The sequence below is a fragment of the Ambystoma mexicanum genome, chromosome 2q (genome assembly GCF_040938575.1).
Source record: "Ambystoma mexicanum isolate Mex_15411 chromosome 2q, UKY_AmexF1_1, whole genome shotgun sequence".
In the NCBI taxonomy this organism is placed as follows: domain Eukaryota; kingdom Metazoa; phylum Chordata; class Amphibia; order Caudata; family Ambystomatidae; genus Ambystoma; species Ambystoma mexicanum.
Window position 1 is genome coordinate 938,900,883 of NC_090924.1, and position 22,390 is coordinate 938,923,272.

General features: G+C 48.1%; 1 protein-coding gene across 1 annotated transcript in view; it reads right to left on the minus strand.

Annotated features, from left to right (window-relative positions):
• Nucleotides 1–22,390, minus strand: part of LOC138569863 (ATP-dependent translocase ABCB1-like) — a 217,194-nt gene that overhangs the window by 133,858 nt on the left and 60,946 nt on the right. The window contains exons 3-5 of the mRNA XM_069648247.1: nt 14,172–14,262; nt 14,029–14,086; nt 9,915–10,065 (exon numbers count right to left, since the gene is read on the minus strand). Coding sequence (XP_069504348.1) covers nt 9,915–10,065; nt 14,029–14,086; nt 14,172–14,262 — 300 coding nt within the window. The remainder of the gene's footprint in view (nt 1–9,914; nt 10,066–14,028; nt 14,087–14,171; nt 14,263–22,390) is intronic.

Genomic DNA, 22,390 nt, shown 5'->3' on the forward strand with positions numbered 1-22,390 from the left:
GCAATGTGTGCTGGACAATGGTCTGCAGGTGTGGATTGCATTGGCCAGATGATGCAGGGTGTTCACTTGCATGCTCTTGCAGATGTCCTGTGTTGTGCTTTGCTGCATTCATGTGCGTTAGGCATACTCACTGCATGTTGCTGGATTGTGTTGCAGAGGGTATACTCAGTTGATGAGCAGTGGACGCGACGAGGGATGTGGCCTGCTTGTACGTCTGGCGTATCGTCATTGGTGTGCAGCATTGGTCTTATTTAAGGCGTTGTTGGGTCTCGTTCAGGTCAGAAAGTGTAGGGCCACAGTGTTATGATGTATGTGGAGTCTCCTCTCACCCCCCCAATCCCATCCAGGTGGAGTATTCATCCTCCCCCCAACTGCATTGCCATGGGCATGTCAGGCGACTTACCAAGCAGCCAGGCACGTCGTCCAGCATGTAGCGGGGTAGCGAGGAATTCCGCAGCACCATGGCATCATGTGTGGGACATTGGGCACAACAATGTGTGATGATCTTGCTGGAGTCACATACCATCTGCACGTTGATGGAGTTGTATTGCTTATGATTGTGGTACACAACCTTTATGGCATGTGGGACCACCAATTCAACATGGGTGCAGTAGAGGGCACCAATGCAATTGGGCATGCCTGGCACTGCATGTAAGCCAACTTTAGTGTCAGCGAGCTCCTGGTCAGTCCGTGTTAGGGATGATTTGATATGATATGGCATTTGTAATGCGCCTATACATATGTGGTTCTGTGCGTGCTTCAGGAGGGCATCCAGCACTTGGGTCAGCATGCGTGGAAGAAGAGGTTGTGATATGCCATGCAGCTGGCCTACTGTGTGCTGGTAGGTACCTGTGGCCAAGAAGTGGTGCACAGACACTACCTTCAGTAGAGGGGGGATGGCAGTGCGGATTTCAATCAGGCTGACGATGTCAACGTGTATCATGTCCACTATGATGGTGATGGTGTCCCGATTCAGCCGGCACAGGGTGTGGATCTGCTCAGGGTTTGGTTGAATGGACTTGCTCAGATGCAAGGGATTGGTGGCTGCCTATGTGGTGCCTCTGGCTGCACTGGTGGGACTTGCTGTGCCTGTCTCACCCTCCTTCTCCTCCTGCATCTCCTCTGTGCTGCCTGTTGTTGCTGGTGTAGCAGTACAGCCATATCCTCCAGCCCAGGATTGCAACAGCAGGTGGGATCATTTTGGTGTAGGAAGGGTTGTGATGTGTGGGAGTGCTCCTTTTGTGCTGGGGCAGGCTCAATTGCCTCCGCCTGTGGTGATTGTGTGCACCTGTGGCAGTTGGCTACACTGCAGGTTGCTATTTAAGGGTGGTCCGCGATGCCTGTAATACCGCCATAATGCAGGCCCTATTTTCCACCTTCGGGTTGCCGATAAGTACATGCCCGCGTGACTTGTGATGTCCTCCTGTTAGCGACATCCCGGTACTTTCGCCGCGAAGGAGCAAGTGTTCGCGCATGCCGGTAAGAAGGGGCACGGTACGGGCGGTGGCGGCAGTACCAGGTTGTCGGCTCGTAATGGCCCGGACCGGTAATCGATGCCGGTAATATCATTCCACCTTCCTTTTTTCATTACCTCCATGCTCGTAATGAGGCCCTAGATCTTTTGCTAGGAAGGATGAGTCGACCACTGGACGAAAAAATCTGAAGAAGAATTTGGAAGGGACACCTGCTGCAACTCCTGGTTTGCCCAGTGAAGTCCAGCTGCAGTTCTGAAGCGCTGAATTTGCCTCCACTAGAGAAGCCCTGCAAAGGACTACTTCTCCTCTTGGGTTGGTGGGACCAATACACCCCAGGATGAACTCATCTGGAAATCCTCTCAGAGCTGGCTGTACTTCCATTGCTGCTGCGGGAACCGATTGACAGGGAGAGGAACACCAGAATCGAGTGTGCCGTCTTCAAGTCAGGCCCGAGCTCCAGGAAGATCTTCCGGACTCCCAGAAAGCAGGACTAACATGACAAGAGCCATCTCAAGAGAGTGCTGGACCCCAGAAGCGAGGAAAGTCCATAAGAACCACAGTGGTGCTATTCGCGAGAAGCTGAAACCGCGAAGTGCCACTGATCTGAAGTTTGCCCATTGCTGCCGCCGACCAATTCGTAGTGCAGGAGTCCCCAGACGTCCTACCTCTTGTTCCCGCGACTGAGGCCCAGGAACACAAGGATCTGCCATACTGCAACTGGAACAGAAGTCAGCTGGAACCAATTTCTTCAGACCTAAGGTACTGTAAACTAAGGGGGACTTACCTTATTGTGTCAAGTTGCTAGTTCTGAGTTAAGACTTGTCTTGATGCTTTTGCAGAGTTGCTTGCAGCTTTGCCTTCACAAGCCTCCCAGCATGTGGCCCATCGTTGATTTCATTTTCTGCAAAGACTTCTAAAACATTGTACAAGACTTTTTTTACTCACCTTCGAGAAGTGCTTCAGCTCCCCTAGACTTTGCTCAATTTATATTGGCTGTCCTGGCTCGCTGAAAGACTCTTCTATCCTCTGACTTTGTAATCTAATTATCCCTCACAAAAGTCACACATTCTATAACTTGTGTAACTGGGAAAGGGTTAATTTAATTAGCTTTGGGGATTCAAAAAGTACTTACCTGCTTAAGAAGATTTGTTAACCATTGTATTATTCACTAACCTCTCCTTCATCCCCAATAGGTATCTACTGATTTATGGAAACTGAGAGTGTGTATTTTTTAAGTATATTTTTGTGTTACATATATTGCTCCCTTCTAAATAAGGCTTACTCAACTGACTGTTAAATAAATAACTAATTGTTTAATTAAGAACCCTTGAGTGTAAGTGTTTATTTGAATACTGTCACTGTATCTTTATGTTACAAACCTACAGCTCACATTGACCCCTCTTGAGATACGCCTGGCTGCTCAGCCACACTACCAACCTGTGTAGTGCAGACTTCTACCAAAGGCTGGGTTACCTATAGCCAGGATGACAAGGTTGGTGTACTCTCCCAAAGGGTACTGCATACAATCTTGCCTAACAATGACACACAGCTATTCTAGGCAGGTAAAACCTAATATTGCAATACACTATTACAGTTGCTTTTCAAATCAGTGAAACAGATTGATGTAGGTAAGAACTCTAACTTATTTTAGTATGGCATGCAGCTAACTCAAGGCAACTAAAACCTATATACACACTTTTTAAAGCAGCTACCAGCAACGTAAAGGTAAGTATAACCTAAGGCAGACTTATTCTAGACAGGCTAAGAGCAAGTCAGGGGAAGCAAGACCCATTTGGGAAAAGTATACACCTATTCTCTGAAAAAAATAGTTATTGAAACCAGCAACATTACTTTTGGGAAAGAGGCATAACCAATTCACAGGTGAGTAAATTAACTTCTATATACTTTTCAGAATGGATGAGCACACATTCAAGATTAGTAAGAACCTTTGTAACCGTGCACTCACCGAGTTACAGTTACCAATCAACTCTTTCACATGTGCATACTTTTCAACGCTTGTTATACATTTCACGACAGAATCCTATTGCATGACTTCGCTCAGAGGCACAAACGGGACCCTAGTGGTCTAGGTGCCAGCTGTAGGCAGCACGAGATAGGGTTCTGTTGAAGGCAAATGTCAGATCCTGTGGAAGACTGTTCAAACAAGTAGTTAGTTAGGGTCCAGGGACTTCTGTGAAGACACCCTAGGAGGATTCCAGCAGTGGGCGTGGGTGAACTGGATGAGAGGACTCCCAATCACAAGAACACCCCAAAGCTTTACAGAAATCACAGGCTTAAGGTAAGTAAATACCCCAGCCAACACAGCACCTTAGCATGGAAGAAGGGTTGCAGCAAGACTACATCAGGATCTGCAGCCAAAAACCCAGTCGCTGAATTCCTTTTGATGAACACCGAAAACAGGACACTGGAAGGGCTTATGCAGCAGGGATCAATGGAGAAGGCTCCAGGCAAGAGTTTCTTAATGGCTGGATGTGGCTCTGGGGCTTTGGCAGCCTTTTCAGGAGCCAGAAAAAGAGTGAATATCGGTGATTGGATTCTCATAGATTGTAACATCCAGCACTCTGGTGAGGGTAGTTTTCAGACCCTGTTTATATCTCTGGAGGTCTAGATGGACGTCCACAAAGTTTCAGCAACATTCGGAAGACCATCCACCACAGGATGTCTTGCGGTCCCACGGTATTGCGGTAGTGCAGCCCCGCAAGTTCACAGCACAATGTGGGATGGTTCAGAATGCAGGACTTTTTGAGTGGATCTCACCAGGGTTTGGGTCACAGTCGACCTTTTCAGGATCCCCAGGTCGATTGGAAAGAAGTGTTACAGCATGCTCCGGTCACACAGCAGGCTCTCTGGTCACTGGAAATTGCTACAGCTGTTTCTTCATCTTCGGTTTTATCTCCCATGATCGACTACATCTTCAGCTTCCGGGATCTGACTTTTATGCAGGAACCCAGTCAAACAGCCATGCAACATTCAAACTTGGGGGGGGGGGGGTTTGCAGTCCTTTCAGGACAACCAGCCTCCCAGTTTCAACTGGATCCTCTCAGTCAGGCTGGAAGACAAAGGGTTGCAGGGTTGTGGATGTCTCCCTCACTTCCTGCCTTCACAGACACTCTGGAGCCTGGCACGGCTTCACCAAGGTCTCCTGCCGAAGATAAAATTGACACAAAGGATTTTCCCCATCCTGGAGGTCAGGGAAGGAACAAAAAAAGACAAAACACCTAAATGCCGACAAAAGAAGACAGGGGTCATTTTGGTAAAAGGAGCACCAATGGGTGCCTTTTCCCGGGACGTGGAAACAGCCTGCTGTAAAGGTGCACTGAATTAGTAAATAACTTTACTGCTACCATCCATTAAAGGTAAGCTTGTCCCTATAAAAGAAACGTTACAGTTAAAATGAGAAAGGGGATACATTGTATCTCCCCAGCATTAAACTTAGGGTGGGATGTGCTGGTCTTACTGAAATAAAGTTTAGAAAGTATAGCATATCCTTTCAATCCTTGGAAACTAGTTCTCACAAGGTTAGCCAGAGAAACTTAAAAGAGGAGCCCAAAGGGCAACAGAAGGCAGTATGTGCAAAACGTTGTCAAAAACATTAACATTAAAAAGTCACTATGGGGAGTCTTAAAAATGACACAGAAAAAAAAAAAAGAGTATGCGAGTGTGGGAAAAGGTTCCCAATCACGGAGACATAGGCAAACATAATGTACCAGTCCAGAAAAAGGTTCTGGGGTTGACACAGTTCAGGAAGATTTATCATGCATATGAAAATCTTACCCATCACAATTGTCTGTACTTTCAAAGCACCAAGTCACATGATAGAGCAACCAAAATATAAGAGAAGCAGTTCATAAAGCAAGTATGAATCAGTTAATCAGAAAAAAGAAAGGGGGTAATGCCTGTCCGACAAATGGATGCAGTCACATGCACGTCAGACAGATCTCTGCAACAGTCAACCTGCTGCCCTACCATTCCAGGTGTGTATCTCCATCACATGTATTCCATTTTCCTTATCCATCATCCTCCTGTGTCCTTCCCTTGCACTACATCCTTAATGTCTCCCTATTTCTTACAATTAACTTTCAGACCTCAGTTCCCCTATTGCTGCATCCTTTAACTATTAATTCAATCCCTTTCCCTTGCCAACACGTGCTTCCCTTGACCACAATCCTTGTCATTCCCACCCTTTAATTGCCCATCACACCAAGCCCCTTCCTTGTCTGTCGCCACCTTACATTGCCCTGGCTTACAGTTAGGCAATAGAGCACATTGATTTGGTAGTCCATATCTGCTAGACAAGACAATCCCAGGTTGGGGTTGTTGGGATGGAAATGATCCTACCCCACCATCCTAGGTGCTTTCAGGTAAGGCAAACACCATATGAGGTGATGTGTACGGGGGGGCAATCTGCACTATTAGGCAACATGTAGAGGCACGGTAGCGCCTACAAGTGGATACGTGGCACTACAAAACGCATAGCACACAACTCCATTTTGTATTTGGCCCAAAACAGTAGGAGCGTGCATAACCCAGCTCACTAAGCCCAATCTCATTAAAACAGAATGGATCCTTAGACCCCGTTCCCATGGAAGTTCACTTCCCCCTCGTCCCACCACTGTTGTGAATATTTAGTATCTTCCAAAGGAATGCGCCCTGCAAGAGCGTGAGACAACACCGGGCTCCGCACTGCGTCCATTCATCTCCACTAAACTTCCAGTAGGCCTCTAACCCGCAACCAGCCAGTCCGGAGCCAGCCCCACACCACTGACCCGATCACCCCACCTTTGCATTCCCCAATAGGTCCAACACAAATTAAGTGTCTACAGAAGATCTAAGCATGCACAGCTGTATTTGTCCAACTATAAATACACATTTCTTGTAACACGAGGTATAGGGAAGGATACATTAAAGATCAAAACCCTGGGTGGAGACCTTGAGTGCGGGAACTGCAGTATCAACGAAGCCCTGAATGTGTACGTCAGTGTGACTGTATTTTATCCTCCCTTCCCCCAGCACCATTTCCCGTGCTGCCCAGTTGCCTGCCATAATGATATAATAACTAGGCTTAGCATGTTTAGAGGGAAACAATGTAGGCTATGTGCGCCCTGAACTTCACCTCGAGGATGAGCCCAGCTGACCCACATGGATCCTGACCAGCTGGAAAGAACCAAACAATTACAGCCTGGCATCCCCTATGGAGCCGGCCCATGTGTAGTGTGCCTCCAATAAGTGGCACCAATTAGTACTGTATGTAACGATGATTTTTGGGCTTTTAAGGCCTTGTTTGTAGCAGGACGAGTCAGAGCGCTCTCAAGCAGTGGAGTGTTTTGCTGATATTTGTATTGTGTACAATTAAACCTGGTTATCCTTGCAACACTATCTCCTGGTCTATTTCTCTAGCAGGTTGTCTTTATTCTGGAGCGTGCGTAAAAAGGGACTTGCTTTCAATGTCTTGCTGGTAATTGTGTCTATAGGGTTTGCACTTGGATAATGCAGAGCGAGCGACAGGGAGGGGATGTCGCTTTTTTGTGCCCTCAAGTTGCACTTTCCTGGAAGGTCAGCTGCATATTTCAACTCACGGAAGCAGAGAAAACTGCAAGGGGGATATGTCTTGGACCTAGTGATGGAGAAGGAGCAAGATCTATTATATTGATGTGTGCTTTCAAATAAGGTGGAGTGTGCGTTTCAGTTTCTGTGACAAGGTTCATGGGTTGGAGTCCATTTGTGACAGTGTAAAGTACAGGTGGAAGGATGTAGCTGTGTTCATGTGACTTTGTATCTATATATCCGAATCTGGTGTATATGTGCATCTGTCTTTGTTGGTCACATAAGAGGAGAGTGTTCTTGACCAGACAATGAAAAACACTCACTGGCTTAAAGGGGTCATTCAGAGTTGGGTGTGAACAGAAAAATCATCAGTATTTGTAAACACCATGGATTTTACCGTCCACCCAATTCAGAGTTAATTCAAATACCATCAGTAGTATTCCATGGGAATTATGGGAATACCCGTGATGGTATTTTAGGCAGACGTTTTGCAGAAAATCCACCCATTTTGACCTTCACCTTGAAAGTAGAGCTGAAACATCCAAACTGGTCCCACATGTTTTAAACATTTCTTTTTACTGTACAGAATGGAAGCAGATTGAAAAATGTTTTTACAAACGGCCATGTTGAGGGGATAAAAAGGTGGACATCTCTGATCTCCTCCTCTCACCACCTTACCCATATAATGCATATAATGCATAACAGGCGCAGAATTGACCCTATGTCGATAAAGAAAATGAACAGTAGGGATATGACGCACTAGAGTACATAACCCTTGCATCCGTTCACATTTATGCTGAAGAGGACTGAAAGAAATTTAGAAAAACGTTACATTACCACCATCAGAAGTAGTATTGCTGAAATAGCAATGGAGGTATTTCAGAAATACCATCCCTGCTGGTGGTAAAATTTGAGTAGGGCAGATTTCCAGAAAAAACTGTCAGAGCTGGTAACTTTCTTCATTTGTAGTCTTATAATAATTAAAACCTAAACATTACAACTTTCTTTGCATGTTTTTAAACTGCATCCAAAAGTAAGTACCACAAACAGTCCAACAGCCATCTCTATAACCACCATATAACCTAGGGGAAGCATTCACACAGAATCAACTGTATGGACCCTTACTTCCCTGGCAAGTAGGAGTCATGATAAGCTGCTTGGAATGTAACAGACCAATGTTGTATGGGAAGCATTGGTGACAACATCACCATCCAGGGTAACAGAATCTTATTTAATTTATTTAAAAATGTTTTTATTGGTATTTGCTTAAGTACAACCATGTATTTATCAATTGTTACACATCAAGTAAAGACCTTTATTTTAGTAACTGATAACAACAACAAACAAATAACTTTCTTCACTTGCCTGGCATTATATCACTACCAATCTCTCCATACTTGTGTGCCATGGTCAGGGGCCATTTAAATGCATAGATTGCCATTGGTAGTATGAACATGCCAATGCAGCCTAGACTCCTCCACTGTGGGGGTTATACAGGCACATCTACAACATTTCAGACATCAAGAAGAATGCCTGACCCCATTTAAACGGAATCTGAGTAGGCTGTGCAGCACTCGGTTCCTTGGTGGCAGACTAGATTCTGAACGATTTTGTCTTTTCTATTTCTTTTACATTTTGGGCCTCTGGCTCATGGGACAGAAGCCAAGCCCACCTGGGAGGCAAATGCCCCATTGCGCCCCCCCCCTTTGCCAGTCGGCCCCGGTTTGCAACCACCTGTTTACCCCAAATAAAAGATAAGCCTTGATGTATTCAATGCACTGTCAACCTGTAGGCCACTGCAGGTATCTTTTTTTTAAAAGCATCATTGTAATGGAACACGGTTAATCAACAAACACATAGCGCTAGTATGCGGTTACATTAAATAAAGTTACAGATTTATGAAGTGCAAGTCTTGATTACTGCCATACATAGGCCTTTGCCCACTTGCATACTGGGGGTGGGCATGGGGGGGATGTGTGTGTGTGTGTGTGGGCAAACTGGGTTATAAAAGTGAAATTGCAACTTGGGAAATTGAAGACTCCAATGAAGGACTAGATGGAGGAAAACAGTAGAAATCTAAGTAAGGATTTGTCAGGATTGTCAGGCACCCTATAGATACCACATAGGGAAAGTTGAAAGCTCAAACAGGTAGAATCAGAGGTAAATTATTAAACAAATTAGAGATGGATGAAATGAGGAGCTTTTTGGGGTCACAAATTGCAGGTAATTACTGTGCAGGTAAAATGTGGACGTGTTGAACCTTTGGCCTGATCCAAATTGCCATCAGTAGTTAAACTGACCTTTGGAATGCGTGTCTAAAATATTGGTTTTGGTTTACATGTTGAATGTCTGGGGCTTGCATATGAAAAAGCCAACATGATGTCCAATTTGGTCGAACAAGGGTAGTATTATTTGCTCAACTATTGGGGCCTCTGGGTTTAGTGTAATCTACGACATAAAGGTGGATTAGAAGGTGCTCTGAAAATGAAAGGAGATTCTATTTGGACCAGAAATATCGCTCTCCAACACCAAAGATAATTTCCCTTGGGCCTAACTAATACAACTATTACTCAGATAAGAGTAAATGTGATCAAATCTGCATCTTAAATAACAGGTTTTGAGAGGCTTAGAGAAGGTCGTTTTTTCAATCCATTGGTAACATTTGCAAACTCTCCCGCAAATGCATCTTGTGTTAATGGGGTTTTTGTCATGAAAACATTACAAGAATCCATAATATTAAAGACATGACAGTTTTTGATCATCACAGAGAGACATGTAATGTGGCACGATTGCACAATTTCCAGGCTTACTCCTAGGTTTTCTGTCTACGTGGACCCATTTTAAGGCAAGAACAAGCCATGCTTTTTTATTTACCTGCAGTGGCATTTTTCTGACCACTCAAGACAAAACTGTCTGTCATCTGGCCAAAGATGATGATCATACTCGGCAGGCCTATTCCATTGGCAAGTGCGCAAAGCATGCTCACGATCACCAGAAACACATCCAAGTCATCAGCAAAGGCAAACTAGAGGGATAAAGAAAAAATGGTTGTCAGATATTGCTAGTACATGACTGAAGAACACTAATCTGCCATTGGTGTGGCCTTGTTATTCTGTAAGTGACCTGGGTGTGAAGACATGCACGTATCTAGAGGTTTTTGACAGACCACAGTGTGGTATTTCATTGCATAGGACATGTATATAAAATATTAAAATGTTCAAATTGACATGTGGTAGATTGCCATTAAATCACAATAACATGTTAGTGTGATCGAGAACTTGAGGCCGCCTGGTTTACATATCAACAATGTGTACGTTTGGTTGCATCAGTTTGGGGAGAACGTTGCAAGGAAATGTATCACAGCATTACATCAGCAAACAGGTCTGCACCACTAGCAGAAAGCATAGTAGTTTCACTATGTTTCATGTGCAGGGCAGCAGTGTGGTGGGTGTTAGTATTAGTAGATGACATACTAAGTGACTAGTTTATTTTGAAACCAGGCCAGATTGTCTAACACTAACATTTACACAAGTGGTAAAAACAGAGCAAATGCTTAGATGATACGGAAAGGAGCAAACCGAATTTGTCACAATCCGTATGCACTAGGGCAAACAAGAATCAGCCCTTGCTGGAATAGGTCTTCTGCATACAAAGGCATGTTTCATGACAAGCATGGCAAATAAAACAGTCTTCTTTATGTTTGCATTAGTTTCATATGTTCACTGATAAAACGGAGTCGAGTTAGGACGATATGTTTTTCACAACAAAACTGATGAAATTCAGTGGGAGGGGGGAGTAATGACCATCTTAACTCGAAGTATCCCATAGATTTCTCCCATGAGGTAATTTTTTTACCTCAGTGTTAACCCCTGCTCTGATGGCATGTATGTGCTCATGATCTGAATAAGGGGGGGATCCAAGTTAAGATGATCGTCACTTCCTGTACCTTCTTAATTTCGTGGGTTCTGTTGGGAGGTTTTGTTATGACATATCATCTTCAGGGCCCATTGCCAGAGTTCAAACATTGTTAGATAATACTGATTTGGGTTAAATTGGTTTGCTACATTGGGCCTCATTCCAAGATTGCAGGTAGTCATTGCGCTATTTGCGCCAAGACTGCCTCCAATAACAGTACCGGCACCGGTCTCGTTCAATGGGCACTTACCAGTGTAGTCCGACCTTTGTGGGACCGGTAAGTCCCCATTGAAAAAACCATTCCCCATTCCCATTTGAGCCCCCCACAGGGCTCAATGGGAATGGGGAAGTAGCGGGTCCTTAGCGGGTCCCGTCCAGAATGCCTGGTAAAACCAGACGTTGAAGGAGGGACCCGCTAAGGGAACTCGTAGAAGGGCAGTAAGGGATTACCGGCACCGGTCTCCTTAACGGTGCCCGGTATCTCTTACCGCCCTACTCGTAATGAGGCCCATTATGTATTATCAAAGCAACAAATTGGTGCTAAATGAAGTTTCTCCAATGTTTCCACAAGTGCATATGTCGATTATCCTCATTCAGGTGAAGGCTGTGTGTGTCTACAGATAGATGTGTGATGTTTCAAAGAGCAAGTGTTAAGGGAGGACCATTACAATCAACTGCAATTGCAGGCTGTGACTTTGTGGACTTCTAGAAATGCAATGAAAAAATCTAAATAATAGTCTTTTTAAAGAGTTTAGGTTAATCTCATAAAAGTTAAACCCTACAAAGATTTGGTATAACATAGTTGTAATTGTAAATTTATAAAGCGCGTATACACAAGTGAAGTGCTTGAAACACTCACTGTATACAACTAAACATCAAACCAGAAAGCTCACTTGAACTACATAATAGCTGTAACATGCCTAGTACTCTCATTAGTTTGTGAGAGGGAGACGTAGTGCCAAAGTGAAAGATGACAAAACAGGGCCAGTCTCTCTGGCAATAGATCTGTGAAATCGGGGTCTTATACCTCTCTTTTTTATTGTCGCCAAACTACTAAAAGCTCAGGGCAGAGCTATATCCCATTGGTGTTGCATTTTGGGACCAAGAGAGCATATGGAATCACTTATTTGCTTGAACTCTGGTAACCAATCTTAAGACCATTAACCCATCTCGTAAAAAAAGCGAACTTCTACCCGGGCCTCTGCTCTCTTCACACACTTATAACACCAGCTACCCATTCAAACCCTCCCTCTTGATCACACATTTTGCCTTTTTCCATATTCATTGTTCCATCAAATTTGTTACCCAGCCTTCACCTTCCATCCTTTTGCCGGACTAATTTCTCATCCACATTACTTCTTTTTATCATTAAATTATTTCTTTCATGTTTTCACCCAACCCTCTCCCTAACCCACACCTATTTATTTATGAGCCCCTTAATTCATCATTCCTTCTATGCTTGCAACAAAAAGGGTATATTCCCACTGCGTCCCTTTGCACTGCTCAATTTTTACCCCTTTTCTCCTCACAACTTAAAGCCACTCTCCCCATTTTATGCATGTGGTAAAACAAGTTCCCTTTCCCCTCGCCCATCTGTGGGACTAGCTGCTTGTCTGCAGAAAACCCACCACGTTTTATAGCTGCTGCATACCTGGACTCAGGTAAAAAAGGAAAACATATGCAGCTTAGATGTTGCACTCTCATTTCACTGCAGGCTCACACTTTTCTGCACTCTGTCCTCCATAATCTCCCTTTTCCTTTTTAATGGGTGCATGTAGTGCATGAACATAAGCAAAGGACTAGACTGTGGAAATGTGGCGGGCCTCTATGTTTGTCCACAGAGAACTTTATCCAGATAAGTACCCAATTCTGCACTTGATAATTATAGATATATATCCATCCCAGCTGCTTTATACTGATTTCATTCTGTATATTGATGACCTTTGTTCAGCTTTCTTTTGCTTGCAGGGTTATTATCTAGTGCCTATATGACAGTTTGAGAACATCCAAACCCTCCACAAACATTACAACATATAATGATATGTTGATGCCACTTGATTCCCCTTTTCCTTATTGAATGATGGCTGTTCCCTACAACATCTATGGGGTTTGTGGGCAGGCGCCACTCCTTCCTGTCCTCAGTTCTCTTTGGCTTTTTCCTTTTGGTGAAACCCTCCTGGTGCATATCAGACTGCCTCCTCAGTGCTTCGGGTCCACTTTGAAGAGTGACTGCTATGTTGCGGAAGAGGTGAGCATGTAGCCAGTGCCTAGCTGAAGGGCATCACATCATGGTGGATCCCCGTTATTCAGTCCATATTTCTTAAACCATATCCATCATTCCATCCCATTTTCTGGGATAACTATTTGCAAAGAACATTTTCAGTTGCATTAAGGGATATAGGGAGCAATGGAAAATATGCTTTTTAGAGTGATTCGCAAAGGCTTTCATGCGCATTATGTGCACAACATGCATGGCCCAAGAGCATATGGAAGTGTAGGTGAATCTGGTAAATGGCTGCTTGCAGCCAGTCATTTGCACAGTGTGTGTGCACGGGTTTCAAATATGTACAAGATGCTGTTGGAATAATCTGAACAACGATTTTTTTCTACTTACCCGAATGTTCCTGTTTTGTCAAAATAAAAACACTATTTTCCTGTTTTTGAAGTACACTGCTTACTTAAATCCAGGTCAAAATGTATGAAGGGGTCCCCTTTACCTGATAGAGCTGGCTATTCCTAATAGGAGCACTTTGAGGACACAATAAATTGTAGCAAATGCATTCAAACGTTGTGAATCAACCGAGGGGTGTTGCACCCCCTCGACTCCCACTTACTGCTTCCAGTCCTTGGTCACTCCTTTTACCCAATACGTGTTCATTTGTATTAATGTATAAGTGCAAGTCTCAGACCAATCAAAAAAATGCTATTTTAGGAGTATAGTTTGGTGCTGGGGTTTAGTTATGTACATTTGGCGTTCCCTCCACCACAAGCAGAGTGCAGTGACATTAACACGTATGGTTGGGATTTCGGGGTCACAACAAGCGATAGGGGAAATGGTGCAGAATGTACATACCAACTCTAGAAATCCAACCATTGCCTTTTTGTTTTCCGTTTTATCGTAATTTTTTCTTCTGGAAAAAAAATAAAGAAAAGAAAAATGAGTGTGCGGCAAAAAATCGTTTTATAGTTACAACAGGTCACTAAAGAAGGACGTACCCTTTTTTGCTCTTGTTTGATATGCCATTTTGAACAGGTTTTTCATCATTCTGGAAGTTAGGGTTGTCATAGCCATTGATAGGGATATCCTCTGCAAGTAAAACATAGCACCCAGTTATGCAATACTCCAAGTGCTCTACCGCAGTATCTCCCTTATAATGTAAATGCAAACAGAATGTTTGATGTCAAAGCAACATAACACAAAATATGGTCTGTGCAGATTGAAAAGGAGGAAAGCATTCGCTGTGCATTACAATTCAACGAAAAGCATTGACTTAGTTGAGCGATCAATTTGAATGAACTGCAGCTAGGCTACACAGAAACGTAAAGCACAAATGAAGGAGAACAAACACATACATTTGGCGGTAAAGCAGTTAAACTCACTATGATCAATACTGAATTTGTCAAGGGATTCCGATGGTTTGTGGTCTCATCATCAGAGCACAGTCACGCGTAGTGCTAATCAATCAGAGCTCAAAACATTACGAGGAACAGTCTCAATCAGGATCTATTCCTTGAATTCTGTTTGCGTTGACTTCATGTGATCGAAGTTTATATATTATGCAGCTGATGATTGGTTCAGTTTTGAAGATTGTGGCCAGTTAAGGTAAAAGGCACAGTGACGATAATTTATTATAACGTGATGTATTTTTTGAAGTCATCTAAAGGCTTGAGGAGTAGGTCAGGATATGCAAATGAAATCTCATCCGTTGGTGCATAAGATGAGTAGCCAATTTATCACCATGCCATGTGAAGAGCGCCTGAGCTCTTATCAGTGAGTACAAAGAGGTAAGCCAATCAAGGAATAATACTTCATAGGGAGAAGTGGTTCGGACGGCAGAGGACTCACACATAAACGTGGGCGCAATTCATTCATGAGTAGGAAGGTTTGGATGAACGTCTTCTGTGCTAGAAGAATTGAGCTCCGCAGAGACCTAATAGAGGTGCAGTGTGGTAGAAATCACTGAAAAGAAGCATTAGTGTGCTAAGGTGGGCCAAGTTGGAGCAGGTCTCAGGTTTGCCTGACGCACTCAAAGATAAGCAGCGACAAAAAGCAAGTGCAAATGTACAGCCCAGTCTGATTAGCTCGAGACAACATAGTTCAACTTCATTGTTCTGCAAGATATTGCGTTTTCAATAGGTTTAACCTCAGATGTTTTGACATCAAATTATTTATATGTTACAGGGCCTGCAGTAGCGGCCCTGTAGTTATGGTTAAGTTACTCAACCCATAGGAACACCATTTTTTGGGTGGCTTATAATTTCGCCACCCCCCTGACGAATCCTCACGAAACTTGCAAAAAATAATAAAAGTATGTATATGGCCCTGTCAGATTGATCCTGCACAGTTTGGTGAGGTTTTGTCAAGCAGGGGTAAAGTTATAGGGGGTCCTGAAATGTGTGGTTTTTCCCATAGATGCAATTTCCCATATACACAATTGGAAAAAAACGTTGCTCGCTGCTACATCCAAACCGCTGGACAGTTTATCGCCTAATGTGTCGCAGGAGCAGCGGCTTGGTCCCGGAAGCGTCATTTTGTAAATTTGGTGTAAATCCATCCAGTAATTTTTTTAAATGACCAAAAAGTAGGTAAAAGAACATTTGTGATACCAGGGTTCGGTCAGCGGACAGGCCTCCGTTTGTTCAGGGGTCAACGTGAGGTCGCAGACATCAAACATGCCCACTGATTGGTCAATAAAAAATGTGAGGTGCGTCATTTTTGGGAAATGCCTGCCATGTTGGATTCACAGACAGCACCCGTTGTCTGTGAACATTGCAGTAAAAACATATTAAAAAACACAACATTGCACTTGTCAAATTAATGAAAAAATCTCTGGGGAGGTGAGGGGTGATGAGGATGAAATGGGATATGGCATTAAAAATCCCCCAAAAAATGGGTGCTTTTAAAACTTCGATGTCCATGAACAGTCCAGATGTCTGGGGCAGTCCTGTGATGTTCGCGAACATTGGAGATGTTCGGAGGCATCTATGCTTACTGGTGCATTATAGGGTTGGCGAAAAGCAGTCTTTGGATGGCTTATAACTTCGCCATCACTCACTGAAACTGCATGACATTTCGGAATTGCATTCTAGCCCGCATACTGAATGGTTTTGCAAAATGTGATGCTGTTTTGTCAAGAGGCAACAAAATTAGAGTGGGGGTCCCAAAATATTGCAGACACTTATAAACATGGTGCCATATGATGAATCTGCACAAACATTTGCAAAAAGATTTTAGAACTAGATAAAGGTCAAGAGGGGGGCAGAATAAGAGGGCGGTCTAAATATTTTTAGATGGCTTATAACTTTGTTGCCGTTTGACGAATGGCGACAAAGTTTTTCAGAATGATTACATACCCAACCTTGAATGCTTGTGCTCAGTCGGAATGGATTTTGTCAAGTGGGGGATAAGTTATGACTATTGTATGTATGTACATTTTGACACTGAGGGGCCAATTCATAGAATTCGGCGCACAAGTGGCGCACGCGGCTGGCGCACAGTGTGCGCGTGCGGTAGTCTGCGCCAGCCGCGTGCGCCGAAACACATTCAGGCGCACAGCGTATTCATGGATTCCAACATCCACAACCAGCCGTGGCGCAGAGTGGCGCAGCGACCCTGCAGCAGCGTCAGTTACGCCCCCAAGAACGCCCTTGCGCAGGGAAAAGCCATCAAAATCCCCAATCCAGCGCAAAGGGCAGCAGCAAACGCAGAGCGGGGAGCGTGTATTTCAGGGGTGTGCGGGTGTCCCGACACGCGATAGGCCTGGGTACGTGTATTACAGGGGTGCGCGAGAAAATCTACACGCGATTGGGCTGGGTACGTGGATTTCAGGGGTGCGCGAGAAAATCTACACGCGATTGGCCTGGGTACGTGTATTACAGGGGTGCGCGAGAAAATCTACACGCGATTGGGCTGGGTACGTGGATTTCAGGGGTGCGCGAGAAAATCTACACGCGATTGGGCTGGGTACGTGGATTTCAGGGGTGCGTGAGAAATTCTACACGCGATTGGCCTGGGTACGTGGATTTCAGGGGTGCGCGAGAAAATCTACACGCGATTGGGCTGGGTACGTGGATTTCAGGGGTGCGCAAGAAATTCTACACGCGATTGGGCTGGGTACGTGGATTTCAGGGGTGCGCGAGAAATTCTACACGCGATTGGCCTGGGTACGTGGATTTCAGGGGTGCGCGAGAAAATCTACACGCGATTGGGCTGGGTACGTGGATTTCAGGGGTGCGCGAGAAAATCTACACGCGATTGGGCTGGGTACGTGGATTTCTGGGGTGCGCGAGAAATTCTACACGCGATTGGCCTGGGTACGTAGATTACAGGGGTGCGCGAGAAATTCTACACGCGATTGGCCTGGGTACGTAGATTACAGGGGTGCGCGAGAAATTCTACACGCGATTGGCCTGGGTACGTTGATTTCAGGGGTGCGCGAGAAAATCTACACGCGATTGGCCTGGGTACGTGTAGTACAGGGGTGCGCGAGAAAATCTACACGCGATTGGCCTGGGTATGTGGATTTCAGGGGTGCGCGAGAAATTCTACACGCGATTGGCCTGGGTACGTGTATTACAGGGGTGCACGAGAAATCCTACACGCGATTGGGCCTGTGCGAGTGGGGCAGTGTATTACGTGGGTGTGCGCGAGAAAATCTACACGCGATTGGGCTGGGTACGTGGATTTCAGGGTGCGCGAGAAATTCTACACGCAATTGGCCTGGGTACGTGGATTTCAGGGGTGCGCGAGAAAATCTACACGCGATTGGCCTGGGTACGTAGATTACAGGGCTGCGCGAGAAATTCTACACGCGATTGGCCTGGGTACGTGTATTACAGGGGTGCGCGAGAAATTCTACACGCGATTGGCCTGGGTACGTAGATTACAGGGGTGCGCGAGAAATTCTACACGCGATTGGTCTGGGTACGTGTATTACAGGGGTGCGCGAGAAAATCTACACGCGATTGGCCTGGGTACGTTGATTTCAGGGGTGCGCGAGAAAATCTACACGCGATTGGCCTGGGTATGTGTAGTACAGGGGTGCGCGAGAAAATCTACACGCGATTGGCCTGGGTATGTGGATTTCAGGGGTGCGCGAGAAATTCTACACGCGATTGGCCTGAGTACGTGTATTACAGGGGTGCGCGAGAAAATCTACACGCGATTGGGCTGGGTACGTGGATTTCAGGGTGCGCGAGAAATTCTACACGCGATTGGCCTGGGTACGTGGATTTCAGGGGTGCGCGAGAAAATCTACACGCGATTGGGCTGGGTACGTGGATTTCAGGGGTGCGCGAGAAAATCTACACGGGATTGGGCTGGGTACGTGGATTTCAGGGGTGCGCGAGAAATTCTACACGCGATTGGCCTGGGTACGTGGATTTCAGGGGTGCGCGAGAAAATCTACACGCGATTGGCCTGGGTACGTGTATTACAGGGGTGCACGAGAAATCCTACACGCGATTGGGCCTGTGCGAGTGGGGCAGTGTATTACGTGGGTGTGCGGGAAGTTGAAGAGGTGAATTGCCAGTATGGGTCCTCCCAGGTCTCCCCTCTACCCCCTCCACGACCTCTGCAGGCAGCCCACACCACAGGGGACTACCCTGCACCCCTGGTCATGTCCCACAGGCAGCCCATCCACCATGGGCATGCCCCCCAGCCAAGCCACATGTCCCCTTGCACCCCCACCCCCCAGCACCGTGGGGCACCTGCCAGCAGGCCCCCAACCATGTACCACTCATGTCCCCTTGCACCCCCACCCCCCAGTCACCAGGGGCACCTGCCAGCAGGCCCCCAACCATGTCCCACTCATGTCCCCTTGCACCCCCACCCCCCAGCACTGTGGGGCACCTGCCAGCAGGCCCCCAACCATGTCCCACTCATGTCCCCTTGCACCCCCACCCCCCAGCACTGTGGGGCACCTGCCAGCTGGCCCCCAACCATGTCACACTCATGTCCCCTTGCACCCCCACCCCCCAGCACTGTGGGGCACCTGCCAGCAGGCCCCCAACCATGTCCCCTTGCACCCCCACCCCCCAGCAGGCCCCCACTCATGTCCCCCTGCACCCCCACCCCCCAGCATTGTGGGGCACCTGCAGCAGGCCCCCAACCATGTCCCCTTGCACCCCCACCACCCAGCAGGCCCCCACTCATGTCCCCCTGCACCCCCACCCCCCAGTCACCAGGGGCAGCCTCCACAAGGCCCCCACCCATGTCTCACACCACCCCCACCCCCCAGTCACCAGGGGCAGCCTCCACAAGGCCCCCACCCATGTCTCACACCACCCCCACCCCTCCAGTCACCAGGGGCAGCCTCCACCAGGCCCCCACCCATGTCTCCCACCACCCCCACCCCTCCAGTCACTAGGGGCAGCCTCCACCAGGCCCCCACCCATGTCTCCCACCACCCCCACCCCTCCAGTCACCAGGGGCAGCCTCCACAAGGCCCCCGCCCATGTCTCCCACCACCCCCACCCCTCCAGTCACCAGGGGCAGCCTCCACAAGGCCCCCACCCATGTCTCCCACCACCCCCACCCCTCCAGTCACCAGGGGCAGCCTCCACAAGGCCCCCACCCATGTCTCCCACCACCTCCACCACCCAGTCACCAGGGGCAGCCTCCACAAGGCCCCCACCCATGTCTCACACCACCCCCACCCCTCCAGTCACCAGGGGCAGCCTCCACCAGGCCTCCACCCATGTCTCCCACCACCCCCACCCCTCCAGTCACCAGGGGCAGCCTCCACCAGGCCCCCACCCATGTCTCCCACCACCCCCACCCCTCCAGTCACCAGGGGCAGCCTCCACCAGGCCCCCACCCATGTCTCCCACCACCCCCACCCCTGCAGTCACCAGGGGCAGCCTCCACAAGGCCCCCACCCATGTCTCCCACCACCCCCACCACCCAGTCACCAGGGGCAGCCTCCACAAGGCCCCCACCCATGTCTCCCACCACCCCCACCCCTCCAGTCACCAGGGGCAGCCTCCACCAGGCCCCCACCCATGTCTCCCACCACCCCCACCCCTCCAGTCACCAGGGGCAGCCTCCACAAGGCCCCCACCCATGTCTCCCACCACCCCCACCACCCAGTCACCAGGGGCAGCCTCCACAAGGCCCCCACCCATGTCTCACACCACCCCCACCACCCAGTCACCAGGGGCAGCCTCCACAAGGCCCCCACCCATGTCTCACACCACCCCCGCCCCTCCAGTCACCAGGGGCAGCCTCCACCAGGCCCCCACCCATGTCTCCCACCACCCCCACCCCTCCAGTCACCAGGGGCAGCCTCCACCAGGCCCCCAACCATGTCTCCCACCACCCCCACCCCCCAGCAGGCCCCCACTCATGTCCCCTTGCACCCCCACCCCCCAGCAGGCCCCCACTCATGTCCCCTTGCACCCCCACCCCCCAGCACTGTGGGGCACCTGCCAGCAGGCCCCCAACCATGTCCCACTCATGTCCCCTTGCACCCCCACCCCCAGCAATGTGGGGCACCTGCCAGCAGGCCCCCAACCATGTCCCCTTGCACCCCCACCCCCCAGCAGGCCCCCACTCATGTCCCCCTGCACCCCCACCCCCCAGCACTGTGGGGCACCTGCCAGCAGGCCCCCAACCATGTCCCCTTGCACCCCCACCCCCCAGCAGGCCCCCACTCATGTCCCCCTGCACCCCCACCCCCCAGCACTGTGGGGCACCTGCCACCAGGCCCCCAACCATGTCTCCCACCACCCCCACCCCTCCAGTCACCAGGGGCAGCCTCCACCAGGCCCCCACCCATGTCTCCCACCACCCCCACCCCTCCAGTCACCAGGGTCAGACTCCACAAGGCCCCCACCCATGTCTCCCACCACCCCCACCCCCCAGTCACCAGGGGCAGCCTCCACAAGGCCCCCACCCATGTCTCACACCACCCCCACCCCTCCAGTCACCAGGGGCAGCCTCCACCAGGCCCCCACCCATGACTCCCACTACCCCCACCCCTCCAGTCACCAGGGGCAGCCTCCACCAGGCCCCCACCCATGTCTCCCACCACCCCCACCAGGCCCCCGCTCATGTCCCCCTGCCCCCAGGTCCTGACGAAACGCAATCATGGCAGTAATGGGCAGCATACCCAGCACAAACACCCAGCCAAGGATTGCATCCACCCACATAGTAGATGCAATTACATGATACAACCCCAATGGCAAGTATGTAAATGAACACATGTCCGTCACACACACATACACAATGGGTGCAAGTGAATGTCAAAACCCATATCATGACATGCATGAAACCAATGAGAAAATACCACAAATGTAAGTAATAAATATATGTATTAAAGATGAAAATGAAGTAAAGAAATAAAACACACAACAATGGGGATGACAAAACAAATGGTCCATGTCCGAGAACTAATAGAAAAAATCAAAAAACAAAGGAATCCAAAAACTAATGTAGTCCAAAGCAAAATAATGGGGGGAAAAAATAAGGAAAAACCATTGCCTCATGGTGAACACAAATATAAATCCAACAAATGTTTTTCAAACATCAAACTATGTACAAGAATAACCCAGGGTCCATGAGCCCAACACCATAAATGAAACCTACTACTACTAACTAATAAAAAATATATATACAGAAAAGTGGCCATTGTCCGAGCGGTCCACAAAAAACTTTAAAAATAAAGGAAACCTAACACTAACTAAAGAACTATATACAATGGCAGCGGGCAAGTCCTGCGGCTCACTCTGTGATGTTGCCGGCCAGTGCATCATCGAACTCCATGTCGATGTCCCGGAGGCGGGACTCTGTCCTGGCCCCGAGGTCTCGCAGGGACAACCCCGTGTCCACCTCAAACTCCCTGCGAGCTTCCTCGAGGCACTCAGCCCGCCTCAACGCCCGACGCATGGAGAACTCCGCCCTGACCATGGTGAGCCGCTCCTCTTCCGCCCGCTGCCGCTCCGCACCTATCCGCTGGACCAACTGCTCCCACACGGAAGACACTGCCATCCCAGGGTTCTCCTGCCCTCCGGCCGATGCCTGCCCCTCTGATCTTGATGGCCCCGAGCCATGATGCCTCCCACGTCGAGCCTGCTGCTGCCTCCGACGCCACTGCCTCTGCCAGCACGACGGCATCCAGGCTGATGGAATCCACCGATGCCGTCGTGCACGTGCCCTGCCAGATGATGCCGGCACATCCTCCATCTGCAGGGGGACAGTTGCTGGTGTGTCCACC